Below are 20,766 nucleotides of genomic sequence, written 5' to 3'. Positions count from 1 at the left end.
CAGCCATACCACTCCTATGCATCTTCCCTGATCATCATGGACCAAGATATGACAAGGACAACTGAACATCCATGTTCATTGCTGCACTATTCACAATAGCCAACATATGGAAACAACCCAGATGCCTCACAATATATGGATGGATCCAAAAAACGTGGTACGTATATGCAATAGAATTTTACACAGCCATTAGAAAGAATAAAATAATGACATTTGCAGGGAAATGGATGGAACTAGAACAAATCATGTTGAATGAGGGAAGCCAAGATCAGAGAGACAAGGGGCACATATTCTCCCTGATATGCAGAATTTGGATTTAAAATGCAATGGGATATGGCAAAGTATTCAGGATTCTAGACACGCATATACAGTGGGACCAAAAGAGGATAGTCTTAGGAGAAAATCACCAAGTTGTAATACCCAAGCACCTCTTCATACATATATAAAATAATATACAAGGGCTTGGAAGGTGACTCAGTGGTAGAGTGCTTGCCTCGCATGTATGAGGCCCTGGGTTCGATTCCTCAGCACCACATAAGCAGAAACAAAAGCCAGAAGTGGCACTGTGGTTCAAGTGGTAGAGTGCTAGCTTTGAGCTGAAGAGCTGAGGGACAGTGCCCTGGCCCAGAGTTCAAGCCCCACAACTGACAAAATAATAATAATAATAATAATAAACATACTGTAAAGAACTCCAAAGACAAGGAAGCAAAGGACCTTTTCTTAATTTGTCTTTTTGTTTTCAGATGACTGTATTCTTTACCTCATATACGGTGTATTCACATGCACATCTGAGGGAAGATGTGGGAGGGCACAAAATCAGTGGAAAACAGGTGAAAAAGTGCAACAGTGGAGCCCACAGGCTACACTGGACATTGATGAAAGTGAACCAAGCAGAGATGGGAGGGAGAGAATGAGGGAACAGATGAATCTAAGCAAAAGGAAAGAAATGTACTTATGACCTACTGTATGTAAAGGTAACCCCATTGTATCTCACCTCTAAAACAACAGTAAGGTAATTAAATAAATGGAGACCAAAAGTGAGCAGGCTTATCTATAGGCTTTGATTCAAAAAGTATAAAATGAGATAAAATAGGTCACAATATAATGATACAGAGATCAATTCAACAAGAGAAAACACGAGCTAGCACATATGTATTTAGAGTTACTAGTGATAAAATGTTGCAAGCTGGTTAATAAAGTGTATGACAAATACATTGGAACAACAAAAAAATGAAATGTAGAAATGTCTTTTCCTCCCCACCAGCATTCTTAGAAGAAATTTCACCACTAATCATGTTCCCTTGGTTTTCTGTCCATTAAAACCACAGCCACCCACCTCTTGGAAAATGAAGCCAGCTCTTTTATCCAAATTAACTAAGCCTAATTATGGTAAAAACACTCATGCAATGGGAACTATGTTTACGATAGTTTTGGTATGCTCAATGAGGCTAGGCATCCAGGAACATATTTGACAGGAAATTGATTATTGCAGGGGAAGTAACAACAAAAGCAAGTTGAATAGGCATAGTAATACCACTGAGAAGGACTGAGAGTGGAGAGAAATGACAAGGTAACAAGAGAGAAAGTGGAAGATGAAGTGAGGCAAAAGGTGATAAAAACTTGGGCAGCAATGAGACAAAAGAGATGGTCTGAAAAATAAGTAGTTTGGTTATACTTTAAACCAATAGTTCTGATTTTACTCTGCTCTATTTGTGTGCACATGTGTGTATATGTGTGGGCGGGTGTTAAAATTCTGTGGCTTAAGTTCTAAGGCTCCCATTATTGATCATTAGTATTCTGAGCTCTAGTCAAACAAAGTTACTAGGTAGCACAGGAAATGGCTAAAGCAATTTTGCCTGGACAAAACTCTATTCTGAGATAATGATTGCAGATTTTGGAAAGACTGTCCCTTTATTCCTCTAGCTTACTTCAAACCAAAAATACCAGTTAGGAGAGGACAGCAAGATATATTGGCTTTATAAAGATTTATCTTAAATCCTTACATCTATTGTCAATCAATGAACAATGCGTCATACATTTCTTTGAGCTTATTTTCACCAAGCACCTCTGATCTAAGAATGAAGACTTTCTCTTTTTTCTCTCACGATCCCACAACTCTAGAAATGCTTACTCCTAGCTCTTTCTATTGAAGGCTGCCAGCTCACAGCACTTGGCTCCTGTCCTTACTCGCTGGAAATAGCTTCCATCAGTCAATACCTCTGGGCTCCCTACAGACCCCAGGGTACTCTACTCAAAGAGAAGACATCAACCACATTTGGACCTAGGCTAAGCATCGTACATGAGCTCACCAGGTTAATGTCTCATGACTTTTTTTTTGGGGGGGGGGTCCGGTCCTGGGGCCTGAACTCTGGGCCTGGGTGCTGTCCCTCAGCTCTTCAGCTCAAGGCTAGTGCTCTACCACTTGAGCCATAGCGCCACTTCTGGCTTTTTTTTCTTTTTGCTTATGTGGTGCTGAGGAATCGAACCCAGGGCCTCATGCATGCAAGGCAAGCGCTCTACCACTGAGCCACCTTCCCAGCTCTATCTCATGACTTTTTATGTCATGTTATTAGAAGAGTTCTTTGTAGTTGTCCCTCCTTGGTGGCTTCATCTTATACTCCTACTAATGTCATCTCATGAATCAAGTATCTTTTCTGACCACTACCATCTCCTCCTCCTCCTCTTCCTCCCCTCCTCTTCCTTCCCTCTTCTTCCTCCTCTTCTTCCTCCCTTCTTCTTCCTCCCCTCTTCTTCCTCCCCTCCTCCTTCTCCCCTCCTCTTCCTTCTCCTGCTTCTCTTCCTCCTCCTTCTCTTCCTCCTCCTCCTTCTTCTTAAGTACTTGTACAAAGGAGTTACAATTCCATAAGTCAGATTGTGAGTATAATGCTTTTTGATATCACTCCTCTTTTTGTTCCTGATCTTTTCTTTTGTCTTTTATTTTCCCCTCTGTTCCTTGAGAAACTTCCCAGGTTGCCATTTAATAATGTTTGGTACTTCCCTCATCCTCTGATCTACTGGCGAAAGAAGCTTTCAGTGGTTAAAAACAACTCACTTGTAATTTATTTTAATCAAAACAACCAAACAAAGTAGGTAATGTTTGTTACACTTATAGAACCAGTTAGGGACAGCAGGGATGTAGTGGAAAGAGCAAGGGCTTCTGGCATCTGATAGATCTGATCTGGGCTCCAGTCCCAGTTCTGGTATTTAGCTCTGAGCAAATCACTTGACCCTTCTTGGCCTATTTCCTTATCTGTTCAATGGGGATGGTAATAACTATGTCACAAGATACTAATAGTGAAGAGAAAAAGAAGTAAATATGCAAAAGGATGTTATTAACGGGCTGATAATGCACTTCTCCAGACAGAACATCAATAAACTCCTTATTCCTTTGTATATCAAAGGTAATTGAAACTAAGAATCCAGAGACAAATCTATACATCTGAGGTTAACTGATTTTTCACAAGCTGTCTAAGACCTAAAATGGGGAAAGAATAGTCTCTTGAACAGCTGTACTGGACAATTGGGTATCCATATGAAAAAAAATGAATGAAATTGGACCCCTACTTCACACTAAAAATTAAATAAAAATGGAGCAAAGACCTAAAGGTAGCAACTGAAAATATAAAACTCTTAGAAAAAAAGGGGAAAATCTTCATGGCCTTGGATTTGGCAATAGGTTCTAAGATACAACATCAGAAGCATGTACAGCAACAACAAAGACAGATTAACCAGATCTCATTGAAAGTAAAACATTCAGCATCAAGGGACATTATCAGCAAAGTTACAATATAGCCTATAGAATAGGAGAAAGTATTTGCAAATCATGTATCTGATAAGGGTCTAGTATCCACAATATACAAAGAACTCTTACAAGTCAACAACAAAAAGACAAACATAAAAAATGGGCAAATAGATTCATAGTGGTGCATGGCCCAGTAATCCAAGTATGTCGGCATGCTGAAGCAGTAAGATCATGAGTTTCAAAGCAGCTTGGGCTACATAGTAAAAATCTTAAGTAGGCATTGATCCAAAGAAGGCATACAAAGTGCCCACAAGGACATGAAAGATGTCTGACATCATCCATTAGGGAAAGGCAAATCAAAACCATGGTGAGATACTATTTTTTACCCACAAGAATACCTACATTTTTTCTGTTCATGCTTTTAAAAATTATTATCGTTAAGTAGTCATGCAAAGGAGTTGCCATTTGACAAAGCAGTTTATGAATACAATATATCTTGATGAATGTCATCCTTTTTTGACAGTCTAGGATCAAATTACAAACTGCCTTTCAAGTTTCTGTTTCTTCCAGACCCCCAAATGGGTCAGAAACAATGAAGAGCCTAAAATCTGTCTCATTTCTGGGGTCAAAAGAGTATTTTTTAGCACAAAATAATTCCCTAAGCATACGTGGAACATTCCTTTAAATGAGTGGTAATCAACCCCAGCTGAAGGTTAGAATCATTTGTGGATTTTTTAAAAAATCATTTATGCCTGGGTTTTGGTTTAGACTAACTAAATCTGAAACTCTGAGAAGCCCTGATATGTGGACTTCTATGGGGTTTGGGGGCAGGGAAGGTACATAAATCAAGTGATTCTAATATGAAACAGGATTGATAACCATAGCTTCATGGAGATCAAGGTTTATCAACTTAGCAACTAAGAACAGAAAAATTCTATACATGCAAAGGAATAGAGGCCTCTATCATTACAGAGGGATCAAGTATTGGATACTGAGTGCTGGTATGGATTTGTAGACACATACATGTGCACACACGCAACACACACAAATAGGGGAAAGATTTGAAAGAGATGAACAAGAGTATGGATAGGTTCAGATTGAAATTTGAGCTTGAAGACAAGAGCAGCCATTTTTTCCATTTAAAGAACCTAGAGCTGGTTCTTTAAATGGAAAAAAGCCTAGTTGCTTTTAACAAAGAAACTCCAGGATGGCATTCCTAGGAAGGGGGAAGTTAGCTTTATTTTGTCTATAGCTATAAACTTTTCTTCTTTCTCAAAAACTGTTAAGGGAAAAACTATCTAAGCAGGTTTCCACTAAAAGTGTCCAGGAGAGGGTATGATAGACTGTCTATATAACCATAATGAAGAAGGGAACTGAAAACACGCTTCCCTCCTCCCATCCTACCCATAAAATGTGCCTCAAGAACAAAGGCAACTCATATGAACAAGAAATCTTTCCAGTTTGATTATGTTACCTAGCTCCTTTAGCTTGAAGGAAGTTATGCCCTTAAAGCAAATACTTCTGATTCCTCCCTTCAAAATATGGGTCTCCACTGCATCAAGCTGTCTACCCTTGTCTTCTACCTCCAACAGTGGCTGCTGTGTGGGCTGATGATGTTACTGGCTCCTTCACCTTGAAAGCAGCTATGTCCTTAAAGTAAATGTTTCTGATTCTTCCCTTCAAAATATAGGTCTCCATTACTTCAAACTGTCTACCTTTTGCCCCTACCTCCAGTAGGGGTTACTATGAAATGGAAAGTCATTTCCTTCCTTACCATATCCTTAAAGCCTCCCAGAACAGCTGCAGTGATGATACCCAGGAACAGGCCGACAATGTTGAGGATGGTGGCAGACCAGAGCAGATGGTAGAGGTGGATAATATCCTGGCAGCTGCTGACATCAATGTATTCATAGTACCCACCGGTGATCTCCACCCTGCTGCAATGGGAGGAACACAGATTATCAGTTCCCTGGCACCTGCCTTCCCTCAGAAATTTGGCTACCATATAGTTTACCAGGTGGGGAACTGCTATAGGGGACATCATAGCCATGCACTTGGAGAGCAAAACACGATAACAAATCGAAGTTTGATTAGTTTATCTAAAAAAAAACAAGAGAAACTACTTGTCAGAGAAACTCTGGGATCTATCATTAGCATTATTCCTAGATAGAACTTCTATGATACTTTTTATCTACCAGGCATAGTGCTAAGTATTTTACAGACCAGAATATCACTTTCTTGGAGAGGCCACCCTGACCACCCAGTCCAATTGCTTTCAATCACATTACTAGCTGTAGACCAAATTGTATCTCGTCAAATTCATATGTGGAAGAAAGATTTAACCCTTAATGAGATTGTAAAGTTGACTCTCTATATGCACTGTTTCTGCATGTGTTCTATCAACCATGGATTGAAATATTTCTTTTTCTTTTCTTTGTTGGTCATGGGGCTTGAACTCTGGGCCTGGGCACTGCCCTTCAGCTCACGGTGAGTGCTCTGCCACTTGAGCCACAGCACCACTTCTGGTTTTCTGGTGGTTAATTGGAGATAAGAGTCTCATGGACTTTCCTGCCTTGGCTGGCTTTCAACTGCAATCCTCAGATCTCAGCCTCCTGAGTAGCTAGGATTACAGGTGTGAGCCACCGGCAACTTGGATTGAAAATATTTTAACAAGTGAGTTGGCACTTTTTCTTGTATAGAGTTTTTTGCATCCCTATTCTCTACACAAAGCAGTTTAACAGCTATTTACATAGTATTTACATTGGATTAGGTGTTATAAGTTATCTGTAGATAATTTAAAGAATACAAGAGGCTATATTTAGGTTGTATAGAAATATTATGCTATTTTATATAAAAGATTGAGCATCTGTGTACTTTAGAATCAGCAGGACACTGAGGGCTAGAACCAATCCTCCTTGTATACAGAAAGACAACTGAACCAACTGTATTTGTAAATAGGGATTTTAGAAGATAATTAAGTTTAAATACTGACTTCAGGATGAGATTTTTCATCTGATGGAATTGACAGTTTTATAAGAGGATGAAGTCTAGAGAACTCCCACCAGAAGCTGACTCTGCTGATAACCTGATCTCGGAATTCCCAGACTCTGTAATTATGAGAAAATAAAATTCTGTTGTTAAAACCATGTTGTCTATGACATTTTTTATGGCAGCCTGAGAATACTAACACACTACCCTACTCTATTCCTCTGGAGCCACATCACTAGCTTAGTGATGTGTTTCTTCATTATTGCTTGCCCTTCCAACTTGAATATGGTCTCCATGGGGAAAAAGGATTGGTACATTTAGTTCAGTGTAGTGGCAAACACATATTTAATGCTACATAAATACCATTTGAATTCATTAAATGAAAAGTTTCTGTCCTCCTAGATGTTGCAAAGCAGTTAACTTGGCTACTGGAATTGATAATGAATCTGAAACATGGTAATTTTTAACCTTGCACTCATAATTAAACATTCCAGAATCAGGATAATTACATGTGACTTGCCTGTTATAAGAACACTAACACAAAAAAATATCAAAGGTTGTCAGATATAGTGGCACAAACTTGTAATCCCAGCACTTTGGAATCTGAGTCAGGAGTGTCAATGAGTTTGAGTAGCTTGGGCTACATAGGGAGACTCTCTCAAAAAAATTAGAGTAATCTCTACTGAACCAATGAGGGATTATACATATAAGAAGAGATTTTTAAACTTTACAAATTAATTTATTTGAGGATTTTTTAAAAGTCAGTTTCTCAGGAATTTTAACCAGCATTACAATCATCAGATTATTTTTTCTGCTGGCATGAGGTATTGTGCTATTGATGTGTGCCTCTAAGGGTCCCACTGTGTGTATTTATGTATATGTGCATATGTCTTGGAAGAAAAGATAGTTAAACATGCAGAACCCAGCCTCAGTCCTACTGGATCTGAAAGATTCTCTGGTGCTAGGATTCAGGAGTCTGTGGTAGTAAGCCTATCAATATAGGGGACCCAGTTTTCAATCATAAACTTCCATAGTGGAATTTTGAGGGTGCTACATTTAATTAAAGTTTGAATTTGATTTCAGTATTTTTAAGATTATGTCTTAAAAGTCTGTTGGTAAGCACACTTTGAGTGTCTCTTGTGAGTTGACACTATAGCCTTGAAGACCAGGATGGAAGAGTGGACAGATTACTGACTGCCCCACAAGACACAGTTCTGCAGGGACCATCTCCTGAAAATGGCAGGCCTGTACTCCAGTTGCATTTGGGATTGGAAGAGTGCAATAGTGGCTTAGCAGTCAGCTTCTGATGTCCTTCAAATTCTCTTTGCTTACCTCCCAAATTATTTAAGTGCCTTCTATAGTGTACTTGGCAGTGAACTGCATTGAAATTCTCACTCTTGTTATTTTTTGTTTTTGCTGCCTGATCTTAACCAGCTTTCTCAGACTATCTGAGTCTAGGAGATTTAATGATAACACACACGAAAGCCATACTGTAGCACATATTATGAACACCCACAAAAACACATAGCAATATTTTGTCCCTTCCAAGAGCCACCTTTGGCAATGCATTTCAAAACTTTGAATTCCATGAGAAAAGCATTCATTCTTTAGAAGAACCAGCTTCAACACGGACATAGATGAATAGTTCAAGTATTCAGTAACTAGGGGCTGGAGATGTGATGCAGTGGAAGAGCTCTTGCCTAAGATGTGCAAGTCTCTTGGTTCCATCCCTAGCAATGCAAAAAAAATTCAATAACTTTAGAAAAGATATGTTTAGTGTCAATTTGAGTGATTCAACCCCTATTTAAAATTTTAAACTGAACCATGAGGCAAAAGCAAGTTAATGTTTAGATACAGTCCTATTTTAGCCAATTAATGTGGTTTGTTTCTGTTTGAAATTCATGGTTTCATTTGGTCTAGTCTCTGGACAGAGTTTCCTCTGAAACTGCATCTTCCCACTGCCTCCATCCGAAGGCCGCTAAGATTGTAAAACCACACTGCTGCCTGATTACTATTCCTAAAACATTTTTATTTAAACTATGCCATTCATTTAATCAGAACATTTCTATGGCTGTCCATTATCTTTAGGAGAAAAGGTCCAAATTCCCACTGGCCACAATCCAGCTCCAAATAGTCTATACTCCAGCTATCCTGGAGTCCTAAGAAGCCCCAAGCTAACTCTAATGGGATTTATTTTGAATGTTTGCTCAGATTTCTCCTCTTCCGTAGAAAGTAGTGCTCTCTGTTCTCTGCATGTCCTAATCTTTTCCACCATTCTAAGTTTATTTAAGTACTCTAGTGCCCACATAGTAGCTTATCCCCTGGACTCCCACAGCTTCAGACTGTCTATTCTTTTTAGTTTGCCACATTGCATGTCAATCATTCACTTATTCCTTTAATTCAATATGTGCTACAACTGAGTCCAAGGCCACCATGATGTCTATCAAAACTGTAAGCTCTTGAAGGCAAGGGTCATCTATCACATTTCTTTGTGGTTCCCTTACTTCCTAGCACAGTGGTAGAAATGTTAAAGATCATGATTAAGTACTTAGTGAGTAAGTAACTGAGTGCAAACACTTGCATTGATCATGAGATTAATTACCTAATATAAGTATGTACCCCTTGTTCTCCACATTCTTGCAGACCTAAGGAGACAGCCTCTCTGTATTTCAGTTGCCACTTATAATAAGAGACAGCAGCAGATCTTGGATAAAGTAGGAGGGCATCCTTGTAGAGGTCAGGGACCTGGGACCATTTGGTAATTCTTGGCAGATAGACAGTTCTCTCCCTGTCTGTCTGTCTGTCTGTCTGTCTTTCTCTCTCTCTCTCTTTCCTCTTTCCTTTCTCTCTCCTCTTCTCTCTCTCTGTCACTATCTCCTCTCTAGCTCTCTCCCCTTCCCTTCCTTTCTTTTTCCTTTGCTTTCCCTCTCTCCTTTACTTCTCCCTTCCCTTCTCCCCCGGATCTCCGCTTATACACTATATTTTTCAGTTCGGTTCCAACAATCTTACTGAAAAATTGAGTTTCTTCAGGGAAAACTGTCTTCTGGCTCAAATTCTTTTAGAGCAGCCCCTGACACATAGTAGGAGATATATAAAAATTGTCAAAGGAAGCAATGAAGGAAAATAAACTTTTTTCATTTTGTTACCAGCTGAGGCAGTTCACAAACCACTCCATTTCCTTTAGGTTATATATTGAAAACCAGTGATATTGACTTGACCTCTCCAAAGACAAGTGAGCAAATGAAAGCCAAAAGTACTTTAAAAGGCAGCCAGTGAAGAGCTGTGTCCTAGAGAAAGCCACCTTCCTTCACAAGGCTAAATGGAATAAGCTATGTTTGGTATTAAAACCTCACTACCCATGACATCAAAGAAGGTCTGTGGGTTCAAGGGGACAGTAAGATCTCTGTTTCTGTAGCACCGTAAAAATGACTGCCTGATGTTTTGTTCCCACTTTTTTTCTTGGCCTCCTTTCCAGGAAATAAACCAGAGGAACTGGCAATTGATTAAAAATAGGCTTTGCATGAAGAAAACAAACCATTTGGCAAAATTAAAGTCTCCAAGCCTCAGAATGTTGGTTGCTTAACTATATTTATGCCCCAAGTTTAGGTGTCATTGGCTCTGGCTGGAAGAAGCCCCAGGTCTAGGAAAATGTTTTCCTTTGATTGTGAGACTGTTCCATGGCCTGTCTCACGGCCTGAGTTTATGACCTGATGTAAAGCTAAGCAAGTCCTTTTCTACTGGCTCTGCCCTTGGAATCTGGGCACCACAGATTTGGAAAAGGTTACTGAAAGATGCCTGGCACTGAATGCAGACACAAAATATGTGAAAGCCATTTCTAGACTTGAAGATCTTTAGGGGCCATGTTCCCAGGACCCCTGTCAGTTATCTAATGCAGTATTTTCTTTTTCTCATGAAAGAAACAAATTCTCCCCTGGACTGCCACAGTCCTTTCAACAAATGTCACTCACTTTTCATCAGCTCTTTCCTCATGGCTAGCCCTGTGATAGAGTACATACATAAGATTATGTCATTCTCCCTGCTCTTTGAGTCCTCATAGTTTAGCACAGTCCCTCATTTCTTTATTAAAAACAATAGTGGTAGCTGGGTTCTGGTGGCTCACACCTGTAATCCTACCTACTCAGGAGGCTCAGATCTGAAGATAGTGTTTAAAAGATGGCACTGGCATGAAAGATTGTGAGACTTTTCTCTCCAATAAACCACAAAATGTGGAGCTGTGGCTCAAGTGGTAGAGCACTAACCTTGAGCAAAAAAGCTCAGGGACAGAACCCGGGCTCATAGTTCAATCCCTAGGATCAGTAACATTTTTTTTAAGTGATAAAACTTGCTTTAAGAAAGTAAGTCAGATATCATGAAATTCAGATTGATAAATAGTATTTAAGACTTCTCACTTTAAAGAAAAGAAAATATTTACCCGAAGGCTCTGCTAAATCCATCCTTTTTCAGAAACACATCCACAACAGAGAAAAAGAGTGTCTGTAAGGGATCACTTCACCTCCCTCTTTGGGCCTCCTCTCAACTCCAGATCTCAGGCCTAGTTCCAGGAAGTTTCCAGTCCCTACCCCAGGAGGCTGGGAAACAGGGAAAATAAAGCTGGGGAGAAGCAATAGACGAGTGTAGCAACGAGAATGGAGGAAGCTGGCAAGGAAATAAAGAAAGAGAGAAGATAAAAAGAGAGGGAAGGATGGAGCAGAAGTGTGGATTAAGGAGAATCAAGAGGAAAGATAGCAAAATAACCTCAATTCCCCTAGAATATATTTTATGTTCCTTTGATCAGTTTTTGAAAAAATGGTCTCAGGAAGTGTAATTATAACCAGCTCTCAATCATAGCTGCTAAGGAGAGAAGTCATTTACAAGTGTTAGTTATTATTACAACATGAATAATTGAACCTTCCATATAATCTCTAAACCTCATTTGCATCTTTAAATTTTTCTTCCTCCACTACCAACTCTTTGAAGGAAATGAAAGCCCTGTTAGGAAAGAAGGGAAAAGGCTGAAGAGGCTCCTCTCTGTTTCCAGCCAGCCAGGTCTTAACCAGACACCAGAGAAACAGGCCCCTAGATACCAAAAGCTGGGAATGTGTGTGAGGAGGAGGTTGCGTAAGTCTGGAACCTCTAGATCTGGCTCCATCCAGTCCCCACCCCCACCAGTTCCTCCTTTACTCCCACTCTTGGCCCCCAGCTCTCTTGCACTGAGTCTGAAAAACAATTGTTCCTGGGCAGGAGCTAGCTGAAAACACCTGACATGATGGAGGAGACGGTTTTTTCCTCTCCACATTGCTATTAGATTCTACCTTGTCTGTTTCTCTTTTTTTTTTTTTTTTGGTCGGTCATGGGGCTTGAACTCTGGGCCTGGGCGCTGTCCCTCAGTTTTTCACTTCAAGGCCAGCGCTCTACCACTTGAGCTACAGCGCCACTTCCCTTGTCTGTTTCTCTTAAAATATGATTTGTTTTCTATTGTTCCCAAACCAATTTAATCTAGGCTCGATTCTCTGTAGCCTGTGCTATTGCAGTGGCCTCCTAGATACCCACAGTCTCTACCATTTAAGTCTATCTTCCAAGCTGTATCCTTCAATAGTTTCCAGTTGTCTATTTATGCTAAATCAAAGCCATTCCTAGGGTCAACTGATTTTCTAATATCTGACCTCTGGTTTACAGCTCTGTTCTCACCTTCTACACACTTTCTGTTACTCCTCCACCCCTTACCTCCTGACAAGTATCAAGAATATGTCTTTTCTACCTCTACCACATTTAGGTTTGTCTCTTAACTTCTATTTTTTTTTATATATTTTTGGGGGGGAGTCCGGTCGTGGGGCCTGAACTCTGGGCCTGATTGCTGTCCCTCAGTTCTTCAGCTCAAGGCTAGCGCTCTACCACTTGAGCCACAGTGCCACTTCCAGCTTTTTTCTTTTTGCTTATGTGGTGCTGAGGAATTGAACCCAGGGCCTCAGGCATGCAAGACAAGCGTTCTACCACTGAGCCACCTTCCCAACCCATCTCTTAACTTCTTAATTAGCCTTTATGTGTCAGTTCCTACACTGCATCCTCCTCAACACTACTACCATCTTCTGTAAACTGCCCTTCATTTATTTACACCACCTAGGTCACCAGGATATCCCCACAATCCTCACTACATTTATCACACGAAACTGATATCAGTTGGTCACGTCTGTCTTCTATACTAATCTTTTGAGTATGACAGTGGAAATTCTATATTCCTAGTACCTAAATATGTTTTGAAAGAAATAATAAATGATATTTTGTCTGTTGGTGAGCAGAGAACCAGATGGTTATAGCAGAACTAGTATCAGCCCCATTCATGCCTCAGGGCCTTTGCATGCAACACTGTAGCTTTCCCAGGTATGTAGGTGGATTGTCTCTCATGACATTCAGATTTCTATACAAATCTTACCTTCTCAAAGAAATATTTCCTGGCTGCTCTATCTAATACAGCACACAACACACACACACACACACACACACACACACACACACACACACACACACACACACACACACACACCCCTCTACTTCATCAAGATCTATCTTCTCCTGTTTCATTTTTCTTCAGTGTTCTATCACCACCTAGCATTGTATTATGTTTTTTGTGTTAATTGACTCTGCCTTATTAGGACAAAAGCTCCATGAAGTAAAAACTTCTATTTTATTTGCTTCTGATTCTCCAGTGTGTAGTACAGTGCAAGACACTGAGGTGCTCAATAACTATTTGTTGAATGTTGAATAATCTTATATAAATGCTCAGTTCAATTCCTAATTCTAATTTTCCACTTTTGTATGACTTTCAGCTAGATATATTTCTGCTGAGCCTTACTTGGTCATCTGTAAAATTAAAATATCTCTACCTACCTAACAGGCAAAAATTAAATGAGATCGAGTATGTTAAAGCACTTAACACAGTATCTGGTATGGAAAAGGCAGGAAATATAACTGAAATCTATGGACAGACCAACACTATCTACTTACTTCTGTGGTCCCTATCACTGAGACTTTTCCAACCTTGGCTCTTGTCATATCCAGTGTGGATATGTACCTGGGGCTTCATACTTACTTTCCACAGTTGTAGAGGTCACAGCAGAAGCAAGTATTACCCCGGATGCGAGGTGTGCAGAATCCACGGCTGAGATGAGGGCAATTCACCTGAGGGTAAAGTACAGCAAGAACATGAGCTAACATCCAATAGAAGGAAGGACACTTTGAAAATGTGAGTTAGTGACTGATGGAGACAATAAGGATGGCTGTGACATGATTACACCTATACATGAGAGGGAGGAGACTGAGCAGGGAAGTGGTAAAATGTATGCATAAAGCAAATCACTGTGTAGCTCGGCTTCCATTCAGCCTTAGCCATAACCCTTAGTACCCCAACCCTGAAAGATGGAGATGGAGAGGAGGAAGGCCAGGCAGAAGGACAGATGGAAGAACAAATGGACAGTAGAGAATGAGGACAGAATGTGAGAGGAAACCAGGACACAGATAGAAAGAAAATTGGGTAGAGAAGAAGACAGAGGGGCCATCACATGCACTCTGAAGTACAATAGTACCTCTCTAGCTGCCTGGGTAAGGTTCCTCATAACCCTCGCGGAAGGAGAATTTTTGGTTGAGGAACTTATGACCTTACACAGGAAAAATAGGGTTAGGGGGACCAGGGTTACAATCAAACCTATGGAAGTCATTATCACTATTTTCACAATGACCAGGTTAACACAACAAAATCATTACAATGAAAACAAGATAATATCTATGACAGTTTATACACTTTGAGTTTGCAAACATTTTTAAAAAATTAACAAACACTTATTTCCATTTACAATCGCTTGTTTGCAAGAAAATTTCCAGGTTCCCTCCCCTATCTGCACACAATAAAGTGATTGTAAATTTGTTTTGCCTTTGTTATAGAGAACAGTCACAGTAAATAGACCCTTTTTATTCTATATTGGCTCCTTCATCCAAATGTTTACTGTCTTTGTGATAAATGTCAGCAATACACATTTCTATTCCTCCTTTCTAACCCAAGAAGAGTTAGAAAAAATGGTAACTTTGTAGTTGGTAACATAAATGACTAAAGCAAAATATAAATATTTGTGAGGATGCCCGGGCAGCAAGATTATCACTCTACCTGACTCTAGAGGTACCATTTAAGTCATTTTGTGTAAAATGGCTTCCCCTGAAGCTGAACCATGAAGCGACCATTTTGCTTCCACCTTGCCTTTCTTTCCAATAACATGTTTATTCTTTTTCTGACTGTTCTGGAAGGTGACTGACTTTCAGTTTGAGGTTAAAAGAGTACCAAATTATTATATCTTCTGGAAACACAGAGTTTCATGCAAAGAAATTTTTGGGTTAGGGAAACATGATTTACTGAAAAGAAAGATTTCCAAAAATGCTGCAACTGCCCATTGCCTCTAGTTTTATGAGACCCCATGGAACACAAGAAGAGATAAGTGATGTGTAGGGAAGAAAAGAGATCTTATGTACCTTCTTACAGATTATTAGGTTAGCCTCTTGTGGGGGACATGAAACTGGGCAGACTGACAATTTAGGCCAAAGCCATAAAGCAGACCAGGTTGCTCAGCCCTTATTTGGCTTCTAGGCTTTTCCCATGTGTTGGACTCAGGCTCTGCTTCTTTAGACTAGACCTAATACCTTGGTGGGGCTCCCACCTTCTCCCAGCCAAGCACTAAGTCCAGGCAACTGAATCATCTACAAGATGGGGGAGGAGTATGCCCTGTGGACACTTTTTCATCTACACTAAGAGGCTGCTGGTTAGCTGCATAGGGGATCCTCCAGTAAAAAAAAAAAAAAGGAAATCTGATTAGGCCTCATGAGATTCCAATCTCTGACTTCACTAACATTGTTTTCTGACTCATTGGACAAATCAGCTAGACATTCAGCAGTAAACTCCACACCAAGTAAAAGGACGAAAAGAAAACTTTCATGTAAAACAGGAAAGTTTTCTGGGAGGGAAAGATAAATAGTCTCATTCTCTGGCTTACCTCCTCAGCTTCTCTCTGGGATGTCTTGGGGACATAGTGGCACCGGTTAGCATACAGAGGTTTCAGATCCTGGAAAAAGAAACACCAAACCCAGTTTTAGCTTTGAAGAAGAAAGCAGTTTGGTAATAAAATATTTAAATACACACACACACACACATACACACACACACACATACACACACACACATACACACACACACACACACACACACACACACACTAGCAGGTAGGCTGAGTTATTTATGAAATTTGCTCATCTAAGGAACCTGAGAATATAAGGATAAGACAAAAATGTTCTAATAATTGTTTCCTATTGGACTACTTAGTTAATAAAAATTTAGGAAATCAACTGAGAAAGAAGTTACTTGAAATTTTGTTTCTGCTTTTTTTTTTTTTTTTTTTTTACTTTTGGCCTTTTCTACTTGCAAATAATCCCCAATTAGTAAGATTCCAAACTCAAAGTTGTTGTAACAATACATTTCCAAATGGAGAGAGAACACCTCCAATGGTGAAGTCTCATTACCTACTGGGGACTAGACAAGGACTGCTGACTTGTATACTATTGTCATTTCCACAGATTCCACAGAAGGAATTGTTCAGGAGGTGATAAGAGGTCACTCAGCAAGGGATGCAAGCTCTTTATCTTGGAGGCTTACCAAGTTAGGTGGGAAGAGCTGGAAAGAGAAACTGCTTTCTGTTGAATGTCTATACTAGGCCCTCTTAAGGCATGTTGATAACGATTATTTAATTTTATTTTCATGCTGATCATAAATGGTAGGTTACTGTTATATACCACTGGAAGTGAAAGAAACTATGATTCAGTAAAGTAATGTGAGTTTCCCAGATAATTAATGGCCAAAAGTAGGAAAGGGAAAAGAAGGAAATATGAGACAAGAAAGAGAAGAAACAAGACAAACATATAGGGATGTGGTAGAAAGTAGGTCTTGAGAGAAGTTCAGATTCATTCAAGCCAAAGAAACATGACAAGATGATGTTAAAGGATGTTGTTAACAGATCGGCTAGCACTTACCACTCAAGCTATGCTGGGGTAGAAATGTACCTTTCATTTAAGGTAGCCAACAGATATTGCCAGTGATTAACAAAACTCTAAAACTTCTTGGGTATCAGCGAGGACTGCCAGATGGCTTAGAACAAGTACAGTGTAAGAAGAAACATTTTCTTAAAGTTTTGTCCAGCCTTATCCAAAGTCTCTGAATCAATGCTGTAGTACAACTATTAACTTCTGGTTGTACAGAGGACCTATATTCAGGGGCATGTAAATGATCATAACAGGAACATTTCTAGTAAGTAGAATTAAGATTTTTTTCCATTGCCTTTCACTGAAGCCACTGATCAAAAAATGTTAGGAGTGTTGGAAATGCAAATCAAAACTATAATGAGATGCTCCCTCATACCTAGGTTAGATAATAAGAGTTGGTGAACATGTTGATAGATCAGAATCCTTATATACTGCTGGTGACAATGTAAAGCAGCCACTTTGGAATCTGGCTGTTCATCAACCAAGTAAACATGGTTATATTACCTGTCAATTCTAGATCTCAATGGAAAATGGAAGGGAAATGAACATGAAAATATATTTCCATGCAAAATTTGTCCACAAATGTTTTATAGCACTATGGTCATAATAGCCAAAAAGATGGACACAATCTAAATGCCCACCAACAGGTAAACAGGCAAATAAAATTTAGTATATCTAGACAATGGAACATTAATAGGCCGAAAAAGTAATGTAGTACTAATCTATGCTTCATTATGGATGAATATTGAAAATATCACACTAAAGAAGCCAATATGTATGAAATATCTAGAATATGGATATGTATAGAAAAAGAATGCATATTAGTGGTCACTTAGGGCTAGGGAGGATGCAGACAAGGATACAACAGGTAAAAGGTGCAGTTTCTTTCTTTTTTGGGGGGGGGTCCGGTCGGGGGGCCTGACCTCTGGACCTGGGTGCTGTCCCTCAGCTCTTCAGCTCAAGGCTAGTGCTCTACCACTTGACCACAGCGCCACTTCCAGCTTTTTTCTTTTTGCTTATGTGGTGCTGAGGAATCAAACCCAGGGCCTCATGCATGCAAGGCAAGTGCTCTACCACTGAGCCACCTTCCCAGCCCCTGCAGTTTCTTTTTGAGATGATAAAAAAAATCTCCTCAAATCAACTGATGATTGCCTATAACTAAGTACAGTAAAAACCACTGGATTAAACTCTTTAGATGGGTGAGTTGTACAGAATATAAACTATATCTCAATGAAGTTATTAAAAAACATCAGGAGTAGGAGGAGAGAAAAGGACGCCATTTTAGCTCACAATGCCATCAAAATCTACTTCAGGTTTCTTAGCCACTAGGCCTATGTTGCCATGGAGACTGCCTCAGAGTGAATATCACTTGTCAAATGAGGATAATAATGCCTGCCCTACATATCTCACAGGATTGCCATGGGCTTCAAATAAGATAATAGATGTGAAGAAACACAAAAATGCTAAACGAATGACACAAACATAAGGAATTAGTGTTATTAAGATGGGTCTTATTCTTCTGTCACCTTGCACTAATATTGACTCAAAATGGATCAAAGATTTCAACATCAGGCATGAAACATTGAAAGTACTACAGAAAAGAATAGCAGGAACAGAACATACATATTGGCAAATAGGAACTTTCTGAATAGAGTTCCAGGGGCTCAGCAAAATGGAGAGATGATAAAAAAAATGGGTTTACATCAAACTAAAAAGTTTCTGCACAGTTAAGGACATAGTTACTAAGATAAAAAGGCAGCTTAGAGAATGGGAGAAGATCTTTACCAAGTATATATCTGACAAGGACCTAATATCTAGAATATACAAGAAGCTCAAGAAACAAACCCTCCAGATATCAATAACTCAATAAATGGGCAAAAGAAATACATAGAGACTTCACAGAATAAAAAGCAAGATTGGCCAATGAACATGAACAATGAACATGAAGAAATGTTGAACATCCCTGGCCATAGAAGAAATGCAAATCAAAGCAATATTGAGATTCCATCTCACCCCATTAAGACTGGCCATCATCAAGAATATGAACAAGAAATTCTGACAGAGATGTACAGGGTAGGGTGGGGGAAGGAACCCTATTACACTCTTGGTGGGAATGTAAACTAGTGCAACTACTCTGGAAGGTGATTTGGAGATTCCTTAAAAACTTAAACATAGAACTATTGTATGATTCAGCCATACCACACTTGGGCATATACCCAGAACATAACAAGCCAGGATATGGTAAAGACACCTACACATCCATATTCACTGTTGCACAACTCACAATAACCAATTTGTGGAAACAGCCCAGATGCCTTACAGCAGATGAATGGAGTAAGAAAATGTGGTACATATACACAGTGGGATATTAGTCATTCATTAGAAAGAATAATATTATATTATATGCAGAGAAATAGACAGACCAAGAAAAAAGTATGTTAAGTGAAGTAAGTCAGGCTCAAATAGATAAACAGTGCATGTTTTCCACCCCTATGTGGAAGTTATATCTAAAATAGAAACACATGGCAACAAATACACACAATCAAAATGACTAAAAGATAGTAGTATACTTAGAGAAGGAAGTCAAGGATATAACTCCTTTGAACCATTAATGAACAAAATGAATACCAGGAAGTTGGAACATGTTCAAGGGGGAGTCAATGAGAGATGGGGTACATGAATGGAGGGATGAAGGAATGATCAATAAATACAGTCATTACATTCAATATAAATTATGTCAAATTTGAACTTCATACCTTGAGGGCAGGGATGGGAAGGGGAAAAGGGGAGAACAATGGAAGGGGTTCTAGGATTGAAACCCCCTTGTATAACTACTTAATAAAATAAATAAATGTATTTAATGGAGAAGAAGGGGACAGGAATGAAAATATGATGGAAGAGGTGAATTTGTTTAATGTATCCAGTATACTAGTATGAAAATATCACTGTGGAACCCTCTTGTATTACAAATGTGTATTATTTCAAAAATAAAATAAAAAATTAAACATTTTAAAGTAGCAAAAAAGATGGGTCTTATTGAATCAAAAATAGCATGCATAATATGATTGATTTATGCTACAAAATAGGCATACATAATTGAATGGTGGTAGAAGGGGGAGAATGCAGTCAAGAATTCATTGTAAATACCACAAAATTAAGAAAAGTAAGGGAATAGGTGGGTGGAAAGGGGATGATAATATTGAAGGGGTGACACTGATTAAGACACTGTATTCATAAACTGTTTTGGCACCTACTTTGTACAACTACTTAAAGACAATTTTTTTTTCAAATGAGCATACATTTAAGAGATAATAAGAAATGCTATGACAGGTTGGTAGAATTATGTTAAGCATTACTGATAAGATGGGGCCTGCAGTTCATGCCCATAATCCTAGCTACTCAGAAGGCTGAGATCTGAGGATCATCACTGTTCGAAGCCAGCCCAGGTAGAAAAGTCCCTGTGAGAGTCAGAAAAGTTTGATCATCTGACAAAAGGAGACTCTGTTGTCACTGCTTGTTCATGTAGGCTGTTGAAAGGGAAAGCTGCTGAAAGCCACAGAAAATTTGAGTGCTTACAAAAAGTCACATGGCTTCCTGCTGTTCTCCCCACTCCAAACTAGTTCCAAGTCATTCCCCTACCCCAACCACTTATTCCCTTTCTAAATCTTACTCAGGTTTCAATGGCTTATCTCTAGACTTTCCACAACTAGGAAGCTTACCCTGACCTCTGGAATCCACAGTGAACCACTTGGCACTTGGAGTTCATACTCCTAGTTTGGATTCGGTGTATAGATGCTTATGTGTCCACTGATGTTCTCACCCTGACTATCAACACTTCAGGACCCCAGCTTTCCTCTTGTGTAATCTCCTCAAAATACTTAGGACAGTGTTGAGCATCCAGTACACATCCAAAGGTGTTCTGATGGATTGCACATGTACTTTAACCCAGAGCTAATAATACTCAC

At 39.3% G+C, this 20,766-nt stretch overlaps 1 protein-coding gene across 1 annotated transcript in view; it reads right to left on the bottom strand.

The window, feature by feature from the left end:
* Positions 1-20,766, bottom strand: part of Tmem255a (transmembrane protein 255A) — a 53,609-nt gene that overhangs the window by 13,396 nt on the left and 19,447 nt on the right. The window contains exons 5-7 of the mRNA XM_042669179.1: positions 15,763-15,831; positions 13,818-13,906; positions 5,517-5,679 (exon numbers count right to left, since the gene is read on the bottom strand). Coding sequence (XP_042525113.1) covers positions 5,517-5,679; positions 13,818-13,906; positions 15,763-15,831 — 321 coding nt within the window. The remainder of the gene's footprint in view (positions 1-5,516; positions 5,680-13,817; positions 13,907-15,762; positions 15,832-20,766) is intronic.

Source organism: Dipodomys spectabilis, unplaced genomic scaffold, assembly GCF_019054845.1.
Source record: "Dipodomys spectabilis isolate Male_0828 unplaced genomic scaffold, ASM1905484v1 ptg000490l, whole genome shotgun sequence".
Classification (NCBI taxonomy): domain Eukaryota; kingdom Metazoa; phylum Chordata; class Mammalia; order Rodentia; family Heteromyidae; genus Dipodomys; species Dipodomys spectabilis.
Note: the sequence above shows the minus strand (reverse complement) of the source record. Positions and strands in the feature narration are given on the sequence as shown.